Here is a 17,947-nt window from a genome sequence, read left to right on the forward strand (position 1 = left end):
CTACAACCCTCCCTATCTTTGTAACCTCCTCCAGCCCCTACAACCCTCCCTATCTCTGTATCCTCCTCCAGCCCCTACAACCCTCCCTATCTCTGTAACCTCCTCCAGCCCCGACAACCCTCCCTATCTCTGTAACCTCCTCCAGCCCCTACAACCCTCCCTATCTCTGTAACCTCCTCCAGCCCCTACAACCCTCCCAATCTCTGCAACCTCCTCCAGCCCCCTGCAACCCTCCCTATCTCTGTAACCTCCTCCAGCCCCCTACAACCCTCCCTATCTCTGTAACCTCCTCCAGCCCCTACAACCCTCCCTATCTCTCTAACCTCCTCCAGCCCCTCCAACCCTTCCTATCTCTGTAACCTCCTCCAGCACCTACAACCCTCACTATCTCTCTAACCTCCTCCAGCCCCTCCAACCCTCCCTATCTCTGTATCCTCCTCCAGCCCCTACAACACTCCCTATCTCTGTAACCTCCTCCAGCCCCTACAACCCTCCCTATCTCTGTATCCTCCTCCAGCCCCTACAACCCTCCCTATCTCTGTAACCTCCTCCAGCCCCTACAACCCTCCCTATCTCTGTAACCTCCTCCAGCCCCCTACAACCCTCCCTATCTCTGTAACCTCCTCCAGCCCCTAAAATCCTCCCTATCTCTGTAACCTCCTCCAGCCCCTACAACCCTCCCTATCTCTGTAACCTCCTCCAGCCCCTACAACCTCCCAGATCTCTGCGCTCCTCCAGCCCCTACAACCCTCCCTATCTCTGTAACCTCCTCCAGCCCCTACAACCCTCCCTATCTCTGTAACCTCCTCCAGCCCCTACAACCCTCCCTATCTCTGTAATCTCCTCCAGCCCCTACAATCCTCCCTATCTCTGTAACCTCCTCCAGCCCCTACAACCCTCCCTATCTCTGTAACCTCCTCCAGCCCCTACAACCCTCCCTATCTCTGTAATCTCCTCCAGCCCCTACAATCCTCCCTATCTCTGTAACCTCCTCCAGCCCCACAACCTCCCAGATCTCTGCGCTCCTCCAATTCCGGCCTCTTGAGCATCCCCTGATTTCCATCGCTCCACCATTGGCGGCCGTGCCTTCAGCCGCCTGGGCCCCGAGCTCTGGAATTCCCTCCCTAAACCTCTCCGCCTTTTAAGACCCTCCTTAAAACCGACCTCTTCGACCCAGCTTTTGGTCGCCTGTCCTAATATCTCCTGATGTGGCTCGGGGTCAAATTTATTGTCTTATAATACTCCTGTGAAGCACCTTGGGACATTTTACTGTGTTAAAGGCGCTGTATAAATACAAGTTGTTCTTGTTGTTGACCGGGGCTAAAAGGGTTAAATCACGAGGACAGGTTGGCACAGACTGGGCTTGTAGAAGATTAAGGGGCGATCTAATCGAGGTGTTTGAGATGATTAAAGGATTCGACAGGGTAGAGAGAGAGAAACTATTTCCTCTGGTGGGGGGAGTCCAGAACAAGGGGGCAGAACCTTAAAATTAGAGCCAGGCCGTTCAGGGGTGATGTCAGGAAGCACTTCTTCACACAAAGGGTGGTGGAAATCTGGAACTCTCTCCCCAGAAAGCTGTTGAGGCTGGGGGTCAATTGGAAATTTCAAAACTGAGATTGAGAGATTGTTGTTGATAAAGGATCCAAGGCAGGTAGATGGAGTTAGGATACAGATCAACCAAGATCGAATTGAATGGCAGAACAGGCTCGAGGGGCTGAATGGGCCTCCTCCTGTTCCTATGGTAACAGGCTCGAGGGGCTGAACGGGCCTCCTCCTGTTCCTGTGTAACAGGCTCGAGGGGCTGAATGGGCCTCCTCCTGTTCCTGTGTAACAGGCTCGAGGGGCTGAATGGGCCTCCTCCTGTTCCTGTGTAACAGGCTCGAGGGGCTGAATGGGCCTCCTCCTATTCCTGTGTAACAGGCTCGAGGGGCTGAATGGGCCTCCTCCTGTTCCTGTGTAACAGGCTCGAGGGGCTGAACGGGCCTCCTCCTGTTCCTGTGTAACAGGCTCGAGGGGCTGAACGGGCCTCCTCCTGTTCCTGTGTAACAGGCTCGAGGGGCTGAACGGGCCTCCTCCCGTTGCTATATTCCTTTGGTCCCTACTGAAATCAGCGAGTGGTGCAGCTGCCAAGGGAGCAGCGTATCGGTTGCGACGGCCTACGCGGTCGAATAGCCCGTCTCCAATCAGCCCTGGAAAGCTGGGGGACTGTTCCACAAACAGGAAGGGGGAGGTGGAAATCAGAGGTTCTTTGCGAGCAGTACTGGCACATTTTAACAACTCGCTTATTTAACCCAAAGCCCAGTTCAGTCAACCAGTGGTAACTGGGCCCTCACCGAAGAATCCACGCTGGGGCGAAGAGGTGAGCCTCAACTGCACCACCAGGGGCGGCTACCCGAAGGGAAGAGTGAAGTGGCTGAACAAAACCAGCAAAAGCTATTTTTCGGAGCGTCTGGTAAAGACACAGGACGACGGAGAGATGGGCATTGGAGGGAAGTACCAATTGTGCAACTTGACCAGTACCCTGAGGGTCAAGGCCAGTCATGACCATATCGTCTGCCAAATCGTCAACAACCAGACGGAAGTGGTCAGGATGTCCAAGCCAGTACAAAGTAAGCTGACGAGGATTCCCCACCATCACTGCAGTGTAGCTTACTCGATAGGTTGTGGTGTTATGCGGTGACATAATCAAGGGCTGGCAGCCGTGGCGGAGTGGGTTTAGTATGCTATCTCTCTCGCTCGCCTCTGCTTCAGAGTCCCCACGCCAGAGGCTCGTGCACCAACACGCAGGCCGACACTCCCAGTGTCAGTACTGAGGGAGCGCCGCACTGTCGGAGGGGCAGTGCTGAGGGAGTGCCACACTGTCGGGGGGGCAGTACTGAGGGAGCTCCGCACTGTCGGAGGGGCAGTACTGAGGGAGCGCCGCACTGTCGGAGGGGCGGTACTGAGGGACCGCCGCGCTGTCGGAGGGGCAGTACTGAGGGACCACCGCAGTACTGAGGGACCGCCGCGCTGTCAGAGGGGCAGTACTGAGGGAGCGCCGCATGGAGGGGCAGTACTGAGGGAGCGCCGCACTGTCGGAGGGGCAGTACTGAGGGAGCGCCGCACTGTCGGAGGGGCAGTACTGAGGGAGCGTCGCACTGTCGGAGGGGCGGTACTGAGGGACCGCCGCTCTGTCGGAGGGGCAGTACTGAGGGAGCGCCGCACTGTCAGAGGGGCAGTACTGAGGGAGCGCCGCACTGTCGGAGGGGCGGTACTGAGGGAGTGCCGCACTGTCGGAGGGGCAGTACTGAGGGACCGCCGCACTGTCGGAGGGGCAGTACTGAGGGACCGCCGCGCTGTCGGAGGGGCAGTACTGAGGGACCGCCGCACTGTCGGAGGAGCAGTACGGAGGGAGCACCGCACTGTCAGATGGGCAGTTCTGAGGGAGCGCCGCCCTGTCGGAGGGGCAGTACTGAGGGGGCACCGCACTGTCGGAGGGGCGGTACTGAGGGAGCGCCGCACTGTCAGAGGGACGGTACTGAGGGAGCGCCGCACTGTCGGAGGGGCAGTACTGAGGGAGCGCCGCATTGTCGGAAGGGCAGTACTGAGGGAGCGCCGCACTATCGGAGGGGCAGTACTGAGGGAGCGCCGCACTGTCGGAGGGGCAGTACTGAGCGAGCGCCGCACTGTCGGAGGGGCAGTACTGAGGGAGCGCCGCACTGTCGGAGGGGCAGTACTGAGGGAGCGCTGCACTGTCGGAGGGGCAGTACTGAGCGAGCGCCGCACTGTCGGAGGGGCAGTACTGAGCGAGCGCCGCACTGTCGGAGGGGCAGTACTGAGGGAGCGCCGCACTGTCGGAGGGGCAGTACTGAGCGAGCGCCGCACTGTCGGAGGGGCAGTACTGAGCGAGCGCCGCACTGTCAGAGGGGCAGTACTGAGGGAGCGCCGCACTGTCGGAGGGGCCAACATTCAGATGAGATGCTAAACCGAGGCCCTGTCAGCCCTCACGGGTAAATGTAAAAGATCCCACGGCCACTATTTGGAAGAAGAGCAGGGGGGCGTTCTCCCCGGTGTCCTGGGGCCAATATTTATCCCTCAACCAACATCACTAAAACAAAAGATCTGGTCATTATCACACTGCTGTTTGTGGGTTAAATATTAGTCCCACTCCCACCGCCCCCCCAGCTCTTTCCCCCATAGCCCTGCACATTTTCAGGCAGCGCATTCCAGATCACAACAACTCAATGCAGAAAATCAATTCTCCTCATCTCCCCCTCTGGTTCTTTTACCGATTATCTTCAATCTGTGTCCTCTGGTTACCGACCCTCCTGCCACTGGAAACAGTTTCTCCTTATTTACTCCATCAAAACCCCTCATGATTTTGAACACCCCAATTAAATCTCCCCTTAACCTTCTCTGCTCCAAGGAGAACAACCCCAGCTTCTCCAGTCTCTCCACATCACTGAAGTCCCTCATCCCTGGGACCATTCTGGTCAATCTCCCCTTAACCTTCTCTGCTCTAAGGATCAGGCCATCTTAGACTGGGTATTATGTAACGAGAAAGGATTAATTAGCAATCTTGTTGTGCGAGGCCCCTTGGGTCAGAGCGATCATAATATGATCGAATTCTTCATTAAGATGGAGAATGAAGTAGTTGACTCAGAGACTAGGGTCCTCAATTTAAATAATGGAAACTACGATGGTCTGAGGAGCGAGTTGGGTAGGATTGATTGGGGAATGGCACTCAAAGGGTTGACGGTGGATAGGCAATGGCAAACATTCAAAGACCGAATGGATGAGCTACAGAATTTGTTCAACCCAGTTTGGCATAAAAATAAAACAAAAAAGGTGACTCAACCGTGGCTAACAAGGGAAATTAGGGATAGAATAAGATCCAAGGAGAAGACATATAAATTGGTTAGAAAAAGCAATAATCCTGAGGATTGGGAGCAGTTTAGGAGTCAACAAAGGAGGACAAAGGGATTAATTAAGAAAGTGAAAATAGAATATGAGAGTAAGCTTTCAGGGAACATAAAAACTGACTGTAAAAGCTTTTATAGATATGTGAAGAGAAAAAGATTGGTGAAGTCAAGCGTAGGCCCCTTTACAGTCAGAATCAGGGGAATTTATAATGGGAAACAAGGAAATGGCTGACCAACTAAATACATACTTTGGTTCTGTCTTCACAAAGGAGGACACAAATAACCTCCCAGAGATGCTGGGGAACATAGGGTCTGATGAAAGGGAGGAACTGAAAGAAATCAGTATTTGTAGGGAAATGGTGTTAGGAAAATTGATGGGACTGAAGGCCGATAAATCCCCAGGGCCTGATAATCTACATCCCAGGGTACTTAAGGAGGTGGCCCTAGAGATAGTAGATGCATTGCTGGTCATCTTCCAGAACTCGATAGACTCTGGAACAGTACCCATGGATTGGAGGGTAGCTAATGTTACCCCACTATTCAAAAAAGGTGGTAGAGAAAAGGCGGGGAATTATAGACCGGTAAGCCTGATGTTGGTAGTGGGGAAAATGCGAGAGTCTATTATGAAAGATGTAATAGCAGAGCACTTGGAAAGCAGTGACAGGATCGGACAAAGTCAACATGGATTTACAAAAGGTAAATCGTGCTTGACTAATCTACTGGAATTTTTTGAGGATGTAACTGGTACAATAGATAAAGGAGAACCAGTGGATGTGGTGTATTTGGACTTTCAGAAGGCTTTCGATAAGGTCCCACATAAGAGATTAGCGTGCAAAATTAAGGCACATGGGATTGGGGCCAATGTATTGACTTGGATAGAGAACTGGTTGGCGGACAGAAAGCAAAGAGTTGGAATAAACGGGTCATTTTCCGAGTGGCAGGCAGTGACTAGTGGGGTACCGCAAGGATCGGTCCAAGGACCCCAGCTGTTCACAATATATATTAATGATCTGGACGAGGGAATTGGATGTAATATCTCCAAATTTGCAGACGACACAAAGCTGGGTGGGAGGGTAAGCTGTGAGGAGGATGTCGTGAAACTCCAGTACGACTTGGACATGTTGGGTGATTGGGCAGAAACATGGCAAATGCGCTATAATGTGGATAAATGTGAGGTTATCCACTTTGGTGGCAAAAACAGGAAGGCAGATTATTATTTGAATGGCAATAGATTGGGAGAAGTGGAAGTGCAAAGAGACCTGGGTGTTATTGTGCACCAGTCGCTGAAGGTAAGCATGCAGGTGCAGCAGGCGGTTAAGAAGGCAAATGGTATGTTGGCCTTCATAGCAAGGGGGTTCGAGTACAGTAACAAGGATGTCTTGCTACAGTTGTACAGGGCCTTGGCGAGACCGCACCTTGAGTATTCTGTGCAGTTTTGGTCACCTTATCTGAGGAAGGATGTTCTTGCCATGGAGGGAGTGCAGCGAAGATTCACCAGGCTGATACCTGGGATGGCAGGAATGACGTATGAGGAGAGATTGTGTCGATTGGGCTTATACTCACTGGAGTTTAGAAGATTGAGAGGGGATCTCATCGAAACCTATAAAATTCTGTCAGGTCTGGACAGACGAGATGCAGGAAGGATGTTTCTGATGGCCGGGGAGTCCAGAACCAGGGGTCATAGTCTAAGGATAAGGGGTAAGCCATTTAGGACTGAAATGAGGAGGAATTTCTTCACCCAGAGAGTGGTGAACCTGTGGAATTCTCTGCCACAGAGGGCGGTGGAGGCCAGTTCATTAAATATATTCAAGAAAGAATTGGATATATTTCTTGAGGCTAAAGGGATCATGGGATCAAGGGATATGGGGAGAAAGCAGGGACAGGGTACTGAATTTGGATGATTAGCCATGATCTCATTGAATGGCGGAGCAGGCTCGAAGGGCCGAATGGCCTACTCCTGCTCCTATCTTCTATGCTTCTATGTTTAACCCCAGCTTCTCCAGTCTTTCCACATCACTGAAGTCCCTCATCACTGGAACCATTCTGGTCAATCTCCTCCGCACCCCCTCCAAGGCCTTGACATCTTTCCTAAAGTGTGCGGGGCCCAGAATTGGACATAACTTCCTTGCTTTTGTACTCTATGCCTCTATTCATGAAGCCCAGGATCCTGTATGCTTTATTAACAGATTTCTCAACCTGGCCTCTCACCTTCCACCCTACGTAAACCTGAGGTCATCCAAAACTCTGCTGCCCCGTGTCCTAACTCGCACCAAGTCCCGTTCACCCATCACCGCCTGTCGCTCACTGACCTATATTGGCTCCCGGCCCGGCCACAGCTCGATTTCAAAATTCTCATCCTTGTTTTCAAATCCCTCCATGGCCTCCTCGCCATCTCTCTATCTCTGTAACCTTCTCCAGCCCCTACAACCCTCCCTATCACTGTAACCTCCTCCAGCCCCTACAACCCTCCCCATCTCTGTAACCTCCTCCAGCCCCTACAACCCTCCCTATCTCTGTAACCTCCTCCAGCCCCTACAACCCTCCCTATCTCTGTAACCTCCTCCAGCCCCTACAACCCTCCCTATCTCTGTAACCTCCTCCAGCCTCTACAACCCTCCCTATCTCTGTAACCTCCTCCAGCCCCTACAACCCTCCCTATCACTGTAACCTCCTCCAGCCCCTACAACCCTCCCCATCTCTGTAACCTCCTCCAGCCCCTACAACCCTCCCTATCTCTGTAACCTCCTCCAGCCCCTACAACCCTCCCTATCTCTGTAACCTCCTCCAGCCCCTACAACCCTCCCTATCTCTGTAACCTCCTCCAGCCCCTACAACCCTCCCTATCTCTGTAACCTCCTCCAGCCCCTACAACCCTCCCTATCTCTGTAACCTTCTCCAGCCCCTACAACCCTCCCTATCACTGTAACCTCCTCCAGCCCCTACAACCCTCCCTATCTCTGTAACCTCCTCCAGCCCCTACAACCCTCCCTATTTCTGTAACCTCCTCCAGGCCCTACAACGCTCCCTATCTCTGTAACCTCCTCCAGCCCCTACAACCCTCCCTATCTCTGTAACCTCCTCCAGCCCCTACAACCCTCCCTATCTCTGTAGCCTCCTCCAGCCCCCTACAACTCTCCCTATCTCTGTAATCTCCTCCAGCCCCTACAACCCTCCCTATCTCTGTAACCCCCTCCAGCCCCATACAACCCTCCCTATCTCTGTAACCTCCTCCAGCCCCTACAACCCTCCCTATCTCTGTAACCTCCTCCAGCCCCTACAACCCTCCCTATCTCTGTAACCTCCTCCAGCCCCTCCAACCCTCCCTATCTCTGTAATCTCCTCCAGCTGCACAGTACATGGGATACTTGCCTTCATTAGCCAAGGCATAGAATATAAGAGCAGGGAGGTTATGATGGAGCTGTACAAAACGCTGGTTAGGCCACAGCTGGAATACTGTGTGCAGTTCTGGTCGCCACCCTATAGGAAGGATGTGATTGCATTGGAGAGGGTGCAGAGGAGATTTACCAGGATGTTACCTGGGCTGGAGCGCTTCAGCTATGAAGAAAGACTGGACAGGCTGGGGTTGTTTGCCTTGGAGCAGTGAAGGCTGAGGAGGGGACCTGATTGAGGTGTACAAAATTATGAGGGGCATAGATAGGGTAGATAGAAAGGAACTTTTCCCCTTAGTAGAGGGGTCAATAACCAGGGGGCATAGATTCAAGGTAAGGCGCAGGAGATCGGGCGGTATTGTTTAGCGCCGCCGCAAAATGACCGATCAATGTCGCGAGAGGCACAGATTTCGCCACACCCGGGCGCTCGTTGCTTTGCGCCCCACTTGGCGCCCTCTTAAGGCACTAACGGGAGGAGCAACCAACCGAATTCTAACCCCACCGAGATCTCTGCACTCCTCCAACTCTGGCCTCTTGAACATCCCCCGATTTCCATCGCTCCACCATTGGCGGCCGTGCCTTCAGCCGCCTGGGCCCCGAGCTCTGGAATTCCCTCCCTAAACCTCTCCGCCTCTCTCTCCTCCTTTAAGACGCTCCTTAAAACCGACCTCTTCGACCCAGCTTTTGGTCGCCTGTCCTAATATCTCCTGATGTGGCTCGGGGTCAAATTTTTTGCCTTAAAATACGCCTGTGCAGCGCCTTGGGTCATTTTACAACATTAAAGGCGCTGTATAAGTACAAGTTGTTGCTGTTGTCCTTCCACTTTCAAAGATTTGTGCACATATATCCCCCCATGTCTCTCTGTCCCTGCACCCCCTGTTACAATTGGACCCTCTAGTTTATATTGTCTTTCCTCATTCTTGCTACCGAAATGAATCACTTCACACTTCTCGGCGTTAAACTGCATCCGCCTTTTGTTAACCGCACGGCTTAACACATTTAGATTTAGTTCCTGTCTGCGCCACTTGTTAAACATGCAGCACGGAGGCTCTTGCCCTTTGGACGGCCATTGAAGTGGGGTCGAGATTTGTCACTCCAGTCCTCAGCTGCCCCCTAGGGGGCGAGTTGCGCATTGCTTCACAGCCTGGGGAGTACGCGGCAAAACACTTGGACTGAAGGCCGGGCCTCGGGCCAAGACCGCCTGCTTCCACCTGCATCGCATCGCCCGCCTCTGCCCCCTGCCACAGCTGGTCCGTTGCTGAAGCCCTCGCCCATGCCTCTCTCGCCTCCAGACTCCCAACTGTTCCGACGCACTCCGGGCTCTCCTGCTGCCCCCGTGTCCGAACTGGCACTGAGTCCCCGTTCACCTATCGTACCCCCACTGTCGCTCGCTGATTGATCTCCCGGTCCGGCAACGCCTCGATTTTAAAACCCTCATTCTCGTCTTCAAATCCCTCCATGGTCACCTCGCACCCCCTCCCTATCTCTGTAACCTCCTCCAGCCCCTACAACCCTCCCTATCTCTGTAACCTCCTCCAGCCCTACAACCCTCCCTATCTCTGTAACCTCCTCCAGCCCTACAACCCTCCCTATCTCTGTAATCTCCTCCAGCCTCTACAACCCTCCCTATCTCTGTAACCACCTCCAGCCCCTACAACCCTCCCTATCTCTGTAACCTCCTCCAGCCCTACAACCCTCCCTATCTCTGTAATCTCCTCCAGCCCCTACAAACCTCCCTATCTCTGTAACCTCCTCCAGCCCTACAACCCTCCCTATCTCTGTAACCTCCTCCAGCCCCTACAACCCTCCCTATCTCTGTAACCTCCTCCAGCCCCTACAACTCTCCCTATCTCTGTAACCTCCTCCAGCCACTACAACTCTCCCTATCTCTGTAACCTCCTCCAGCCACTACAACTCTCCCTATCTCTGTAACCTCCTCCAGCCCCCTACAAACCTCCCTATCTCTGTAACCTCCTCCAGCCCCCTACAACACTCCCTATCTCTGTAATCTCCTCCAGCCCCTACAACCCTCCCTATTTCTGCAACCTCCTCCAGCCCCTACAACCCTCCCTATCTCTGTAACCTCCTCCAGCCCCCTACAACACTCCCTATCTCTGTAACCTCCTCCAGCCCCTACAACCCTCCCTATCTCTGTAACCTCCTCCAGCCCGTACAACCCTCCCTATCTCTGTAACCTCCTCCAGCCCCTTACAACCCTCCCAATCTCTGTAACCTCCTCCAGCCCCTACCACCCTCCCTGTCTCTGTAACCTCCTCCAGCCCCTACAACGCTCCCTATCTCTGTAACCTTCTTCAGCCCCCTACAACCCTCGCTATCTCTGTAACCTCCTCCAGCCCCTACAACCCTGCCTATCACTGTAAACTCCTCCAGCCCCCTACAACCCTCCCTATCTCTGTATCCTCCTCCAGCCCCTACAACCCTCCTTATCTCTGTAATCTCCTCCAGCCCCTACAACCTTCCCTATCTCTGTAACCTCCTCCAGCCCGTACAACCCTCCCTATCTCTGTAACCTCCTCCAGCCCCCTACAACCCTCCCAATCTCTGTAACCTCCTCCAGCCCCTACCACCCTCCCTGTCTCTGTAACCTCCTCCAGCCCCTACAATGCTCCCTATCTCTGTAACCTCCTCCAGCCCCCTACAACCCTCCCTATCTCTGTAACCTCCTCCAGCCCCTACAACCCTCCCTATCTCTGTAAACTCCTCCAGACCCCTACAACCCTCCCTATCTCTGTATCCTCCTCCAGCCCCTACAACCCTCCTTATCTCTGTAACCTCCTCCAGCCCCTACAACCTTTTCTATCTCTGTAACCCCCTCCAGCCCCACAACCCTCCCTATCTCTGTAACCTCCTCCAGCCCCTACAACTCTCCCTATCTCTGTAACCTCCTCCAGCCCCTACAACCCTCCCTATCTCAGTAACCTCCTCCAGCCCCTACAACCCGCCCTATCTCTGTAACCTCCTCCAGCCCCCTACAACCCTCCCTATCTCTATAACCTCCTCCAGCCCCTTTACGCTCCCTCAGTACTGCCCCCCTGACAGTGCGCCGCTCCCTCAGTACTGCCCCTCCGACAGTGCGGCGCTCCCTCAGTACTGCCCCTCCGACAGTGCGGCGCTCCCTCAGTACTGCCCCTCCGACAGTGCGGCGCTCCCTCAGTACTGCCCCTCCGACAGTGCGGCGCTCCCTCAGTACTGCCCCTCCGACAGTGCGGCGCTCCCTCAGTACTGCCCCTCCGACAGTGCGGCGCTCCCTCAGTACTGCCCCTCCGACAGTGCGGCGCTCCCTCAGTACTGCCCCTCTGACAGTGCGGCGCTCCCTCAGTACTGCCCCTCTGACAGTGCGGCGGCTCCCTCAGTACTGCCCCTCCGAGGAGTGTCGGCCTGGATTGTGGGGCCCGAGGCTCTGGAGTGGGGGATCGAACCCACGACCTTCTGTCTCCGAGGCGAGAGAGAGAGCGAGCGTGCTCACCCCACCGAGCCACGGTCGACACAAGGGAGGGGAAGGCTGGGGATACGATGGATGAACAGGAAAAGTCTAACCTGGTACTGATCCCTTTCTCTCTCATTTTCCTTCCAGTGCTTGCTGCGAGCGATGGGAGTCAGGGTTCACACAAAGCCACTGGAGCAGCCTCTGAGATCACCACATCCACCGTCTGGTGCATTGTCTTGGCCAATCTCTACCTGTAACTGGATAAGATGTCCTCGTCTGAATGTGCATTTGATGGTGGCAGTGAGCGGGCAGAGAGAGGGCAGAGGCTGGTGCACACCACTTTTCTGCTCATGTCTACCTCCCTGCCCCTCAGAGCGGTGCGAATGTGAGTCTCGCTGGCGACCAGGAGGTCGGTTTCACGGTTTGCGCTTGTCGTTGGAACATAGGAACATAAGAAATCGGAACAGAAGTCGGCCATTCGGCCCCTCGAGCCTGCTCCGCCATTCAATAAGTTCATGGCTGATCTTCTACCTCAACTCCACTTTCCTGCACTATCCCCATATCCCTTGATTCCCCTAGAGTCCAAAAATCTATCGGTCTCGGTCTTGAATATTCTCAACGACTGAGCCTCCACAGCCCTCTGGGGCAGAGAATTCCAAAGATTCACCGCCCTCTGAGTGAAGAAATTCCTCCTCATCTCAGTCCTAAATGGCCGAGCCCTTATCCTGAGACTGTGACCCCTGGTTCTAGACTCCCCAGCCCAGGGGGAAACATCCTCCCTGCATCTACCCTGTCAAGCCCTGTAAGAATTTTGTATGTTTCAATGAGATCACCTCTCATTCTTCTAAACTCTAGAGAATATAGGCCTAGTCTACTCAATCTCTCCTCATAGGACAATCCCCCCCATCCCAGGAATTGGGAGAAGGGGAAGTGCAACGAGACCTGGGTGTCCTTGTGCACCAGTCGCTGAAGGTAAGCATGCAGGTGCAGCAGGCGGTTAAGAAGGCAAATGGTATGTTGGCCTTCATGGCAAGAGGATTCGAGTACAGGAGCAAGGATGTCTTGCTGCAGTTGTACAGGGCCTTGGTGAGACCACACTTTGAGTATTGTGTGCAGTTTTGGTCGCCTTATCTGAGGAAGGATGTTCTTGCCATGGAGGGAGTGCAGCGAAGATTCACCAGACTGATACCTGGGATGGCAGGAATGATGTATGAGGAGAGATTGGGTCGATTAGGTTTATATTCGCTAGAGTTTAGAAGAATGAGAGGGGATCTAATTGAAACATAAAATTCTAACAGGACTGGACAGACTAGATGCAGGAAGGGTGTTCCCGATGGCGGGGAGTCCAGAACCAGGGGTCACAGTCTAAGGATAAGGGGTAAGTCATTTAGGACTGAGATGAGGAGGAATTTCTTCACCCAGAGAGTGGTGAACCTGTGGAATTCTCTACCACAGAAGGCAGTAGAGGCCAATTCATTAAATATATTCAAGGAGGAGTTAGATATATTTCTTAAGGCTAAAGGGATCAAGGGATATGGGGAGAAGGCAGGAACAGGGTACTGAGTTGGATGATCAGCCATGATCTCATTGAATGGCGGAGCAGGCTCGAGGGGCCGAATGGCCGACTCCTGCTCCTATCTTCTATGTTTCTATGAACCAGTCTGGTGAACCTTCGTTGCACTCACTCTAAGGTAAATATATCCTTCCTTCGGTAAGGAGGCCAAAACTGTACACAATACTCCAGGTGTGGTCTCACCGAAGCCGTTGCATTGAGCTCAGTCCCTTTCTCCCTCACCCCACTCCCCCACCACCTCCGGGTGGAAAAAGCAGAAGAGGAAAGGGTTCCAGCTGCTGATTGGTGTCCAGTGACCCCTCAAAACCAGCCCCCCCGCACCCCCACAACCCACCTATTGGCTTTTGGGCGAGGACATGATCAGACACGCACCCCGCGGTCGAATATTCGGCCCGACGGCCGCTGCCTTGGCTCGCGCCTGGCGGACTGCCGGTTGGATTGGGCAGGCGAAGTAAGACGAGGGCGCGCCCGGGACGTGCGCAGGCGCGCCAAATGAAGTACCCGGAGCGGAATCTGAACCGTGTTTGACCTCAGGATGGGCCAGGCAGAAACGGTACCTCCATCGCGAGCAATGCCAAGGGATGCTCGCCGGCCCCCTCACCCTCCCCCCCAACCCCCAACTCGTCAAGCCAACGAAAGGGCTTAAAGAGGTTGTCAATGTGTCGGGTCTTCTGCTGCCTGAATCTTTAACAATGGATGTGTCTGATTTTATTGGGCTGTGTATTTTATTCACTTCAACAATAAAACAAATTTGGGTCGATTATTTTGAATACTGCCTCAGCTCATCCACTGGTGAAACTCTCATCCCTGCCTTTGTGACCTCCAGACTCCGACTATTCCGAGGCTCTCCCGGACGTCCGCCCAACTTCCGCACTCTGTAAACTTTAGCTCCTCCAAAACTCCGCAGCCCCCGTGTCCTAACTCACACCGAGTCCCCGTTCACCCATCACCCTCTGTTGCTGACTGACCTACACTGGCTTCTGCTCCGGCAACGACTCGATTTTAAAATACTGATCCTCGTCTTCAAATCCATCCACGGACTCCTCACCCCTCCCTATCTCTGTAACCTCCTCCAGCCCCTACAACCTTCCCTATCTCTGTAACCTCCTCCAGCCCCCTACAACCCTCCCTATCTCTGTAACCTCCTCCAGCCCCTACAACCCTCCCTATCTCTGTAACCTCCTTCAGCCCCCTACAACCCTCGCTATCTCTGTAACCTCCTCCAGCCCCTACAACCCTCCCTATCTCTGTAACCGCCTCCAGCCCCTACAACCCTCCCTATCTCTGTAACCTCCTCCAGCCCCTACAACTCTCCCAATCTCTGTAACCTCCTCCAGCCCCCTACACCCCTCCCTATCTCTGTAACCCCCTCCAGCCCCTACAACCCTCCCGATCTCTGTAACCTCCTCCAGCCCCCTACAACCCTCCCTATCTCTGTAACCCCCTCCAGCCCTTACAACACTCCCTATCTCTGTAACCTCCTCCAGCCCCTACAACCCTCCCCATCTCTGTAACCTCCTCCAGCCCCTACAACCCTCCCTATCTCTGTAACCTCCTCCAGTCCCGACAACACTCCCTAGCTCTGTAACCTCCTCCAGCCCCCTACAACCCTCCCTATCACTGTAACCTCCTCCAGCCCCTACACGCCTCCCAAACTCTGTAACCTCCAGCAGCCCCTACAACCCTCACAAACTCTGTAACCTCCTCCAGCCCCAACAACCCTCCCTATCTCTGAAACCACCTCCAGCCCCTACAACACTCCTTATTTCTGTAACCTCCTCCAACCCCGACAACCCTCCCTATCTCTGTAACCTCCTCCAGCCCCTAAAACCCTCCCTATCTCTGTAATCTCCTCCAGCCCCTACAACCCTCCATATCTCTGTAACCTCCTCCAGCCCCCTACAACGCTCCCTATCTCTGTAACCTCCTCCAGCTCCTACAAACCTCCCTATCTCTGTAACCTCCTCCAGCCCCCTACACCCCTCCCTATCTCTGTAACTCCCTCCAGCCCCTACAACCCTCCCTATCTCTGTAACATCCTCCAGCCGCCTACAACCCTCCCTATCTCTGTAACCCCCTCCAGCCCCTACAACCCTCCCTATCTCTGTAACCTCCTCCAGCCCCCTACAACCTTCCCTATCTCTGTAACCTCCTCCAGCCCCTACAAACCTCTTAAACTCTGTAACCTCCTCCAGCCCCTACAACCCTCCCTATCTCTGAAACCACCTCCAGCCCCTACAACACTCACTATGTCTGTAACCTCCTCCAGCCCCTACAACCCTCCCTAATTCTGTAACCTCCTCCAGCCCCTACAACCCTCCCTATTGCTGTAACCTCCTCCAGCCCCTACAACCCTCCCTATCTCTGTAACCTCCTCCAGCCCCTACAACCCTCCCTATCTCTGTAACCTCCTCCAGCTCCTACAACCCTCCCTATCTCTGTAACATCCTCCAGCTGCCTACAACCCTCCCTATCTCTGTAACCCCCTCCAGCCCCTACAACCCTCCCTATCTCTGTAACCTCCAGTCCCGACAACCCTCCCTAGCTCTGTGACATCCTCCAGCCCCCTACAACCCTCCCTATCTCTGTAACCTCCTCCAGCCCCTCCACCCCTCCCAAACTCTGTAATCTCCTCCAGCCCCTACAACCCTCCCTATTGCTGTAACCTCCTCCAGCCCCTACAACCCTCCCTATCTCTGTAACCTCCTCCAGCCCCTACAACCCTCCCTATCTCTGTAACCTCCTCCAGCCCCTACAACCCTCCCTATCTCTGTAACCTCCTCCAGCCCCCTACAACCCTCCCTATCTCTGTAACCTCCTCCAGCCCCTACAACCCTCCCAAACTCTGTAACCTCCTCCAGCCCCTACAACACTCCCTATCTCTGAAACCACCTCCAGCACCTACAACACTCCCTATCTCTGTAACCTCCTCCAGCCCCGACAACCCTCCCTATCTCTGTAACCTCCTCCAGCCCCTAAAACCCTCCCTATCTCTTTAACCTCCTCCAGCACCTACAATCCTCCATATCTCTGTAACCTCCTCCAGCCCCCTACACCCCTCCCTATCTCTGTAACCTCCTCCAGCCCCCTACACCCCTCCCTATCTTTGTAACTCCCTCCAGCCCTTACAACCCTCCCTATCTCTGTAACATCCTCCAGCCGCCTACAACTCTCCCTATCTCTGTAACCTCCAGTCCCGACAACCCCCCCAGCTCTGTAACATCCTCCAGCCCCCTACAACCCTCCCTATCTCTGTAATCAGCTCCAGCCCCTACAACACTCCCTATCTCTGTAACCTCCTCCAGTCCCGACAACCTTCCCTATCTCTGTAACCTCCTCCAGCCCCTACAACCCTGCCAAACTCTGTAACCTCCTCCAGCCCCTACAACCCTCCCTATCTCTGTAATCAGCTCCAGCCCCTACAACACTCCCTATCTCTGTAACCTCCTCCAGCCCCTACAACCCTCCCTATCGCTGTAACCTCCTCCAGCCCCTACAACCCTCCCTATCTCTGTAACCTCCTCCAGCCCCCTACACCCCTCCCTATCTCTGTAACCTCCTCCAGTCCCGACAACCCTCCCTAGCTCTGTAACCTCCTCCAGCCCCCTACAACCCTCCCCATCTCTGTAACCTCCTCCAGCCCCCTACAACCCTCCCTATCTCTGTAACCTCCTCCAGCCCCTACAACCCTCCCTATCTCTGTAACCTCCTCCAGCCCCTACAACCCTCCCTATCTCTGTAACCTCCTCCAACCCCCTGCAACCCTCCCTGTCTCTGTAACATCCTCCAGCTCCTACAACCCTCCCTATCTCTGTAACCTCCTCCAGCCCCCGACACCCCTCCCTATCTCTGTAACCTCCTCCAGCCCCCTACAACCCTTCCTATCTCTGTAACCCCCTCCAGCCACTACAACCCTCCCAACTCTGTAACCTCCTCCATTCCCGACAACCCTCCCTAGCTCTGTAACCTCCTCCAGCCACCTACAACCTTCCCTATCACTGTAACCTCCTCCAGCCCCTACAACCCTCCCAAACTCTGTAACCTCCAGCAGCCCCTACAACCCTCCCTATCTCTGTAACCTCCTCCAGCCCCTACGACCCTCCCTATCTCTGTAACCTCCTCCAGCCCCTATGACCCTCCCTATCTCTGTAACTTCCTCCAGCCCCTACAACCCTCCCTATCTCTGTAACCCCCTCCAGCCCCTAAAACCCTCCCTAACTCTGTAACCTCCTCCAGCCCCTACAACCTTCCCTATCTCTGTAACCTCCTCCAGCCCCTACAACCCTCCCTATCTCTGTAACCTCCTCCAGCCCCCTACAACCCTCCCTATCTCTGTAACTTCCTCCAGCCCCTCCAACTCTCCCTATCTTTGTAACCTCCTCCAGCCCCCTACAACCCTCCCTATCTCTGTAACCTCCTCCAGCCCCTCCAACCCTCCCTATCTCTGTAAACTCCTCCAGCCATGACAACCCTCCCTATCTCTGTAACCTCCTCCAGCCCCTACAACCCTCCCTATCTCTGTAACCTCCTCCAGCCCCTACAACCCTCCCTATCTCTGTAACCTCCTCCAGCCCCTACAACCCTCCCTATCTCTGTAAACTCCTCCAGCCCCTACAACCCTCCCTATCACTGTAAC

General features: G+C 54.4%; 1 protein-coding gene across 1 annotated transcript in view; it reads left to right on the forward strand.

The window, feature by feature from the left end:
• Positions 1-14,081, forward strand: part of LOC147110015 (ICOS ligand-like) — a 29,722-nt gene extending 15,641 nt beyond the window's left edge. The window contains exons 4-5 of the mRNA XM_086004008.1: positions 2,298-2,609; positions 11,886-14,081. Of these exons, the coding sequence (XP_085860134.1) occupies positions 2,298-2,609; positions 11,886-11,995 (422 nt within the window). The 3' untranslated portion in view covers positions 11,996-14,081. The remainder of the gene's footprint in view (positions 1-2,297; positions 2,610-11,885) is intronic.
• Positions 14,082-17,947: the final 3,866 nt, after the last annotated feature.

Source organism: Somniosus microcephalus, chromosome 12 (genome assembly GCF_052327205.1).
Source record: "Somniosus microcephalus isolate GS21.2 chromosome 12, FLI_Smic_1.0, whole genome shotgun sequence".
Lineage (NCBI taxonomy): Eukaryota > Metazoa > Chordata > Chondrichthyes > Squaliformes > Somniosidae > Somniosus > Somniosus microcephalus.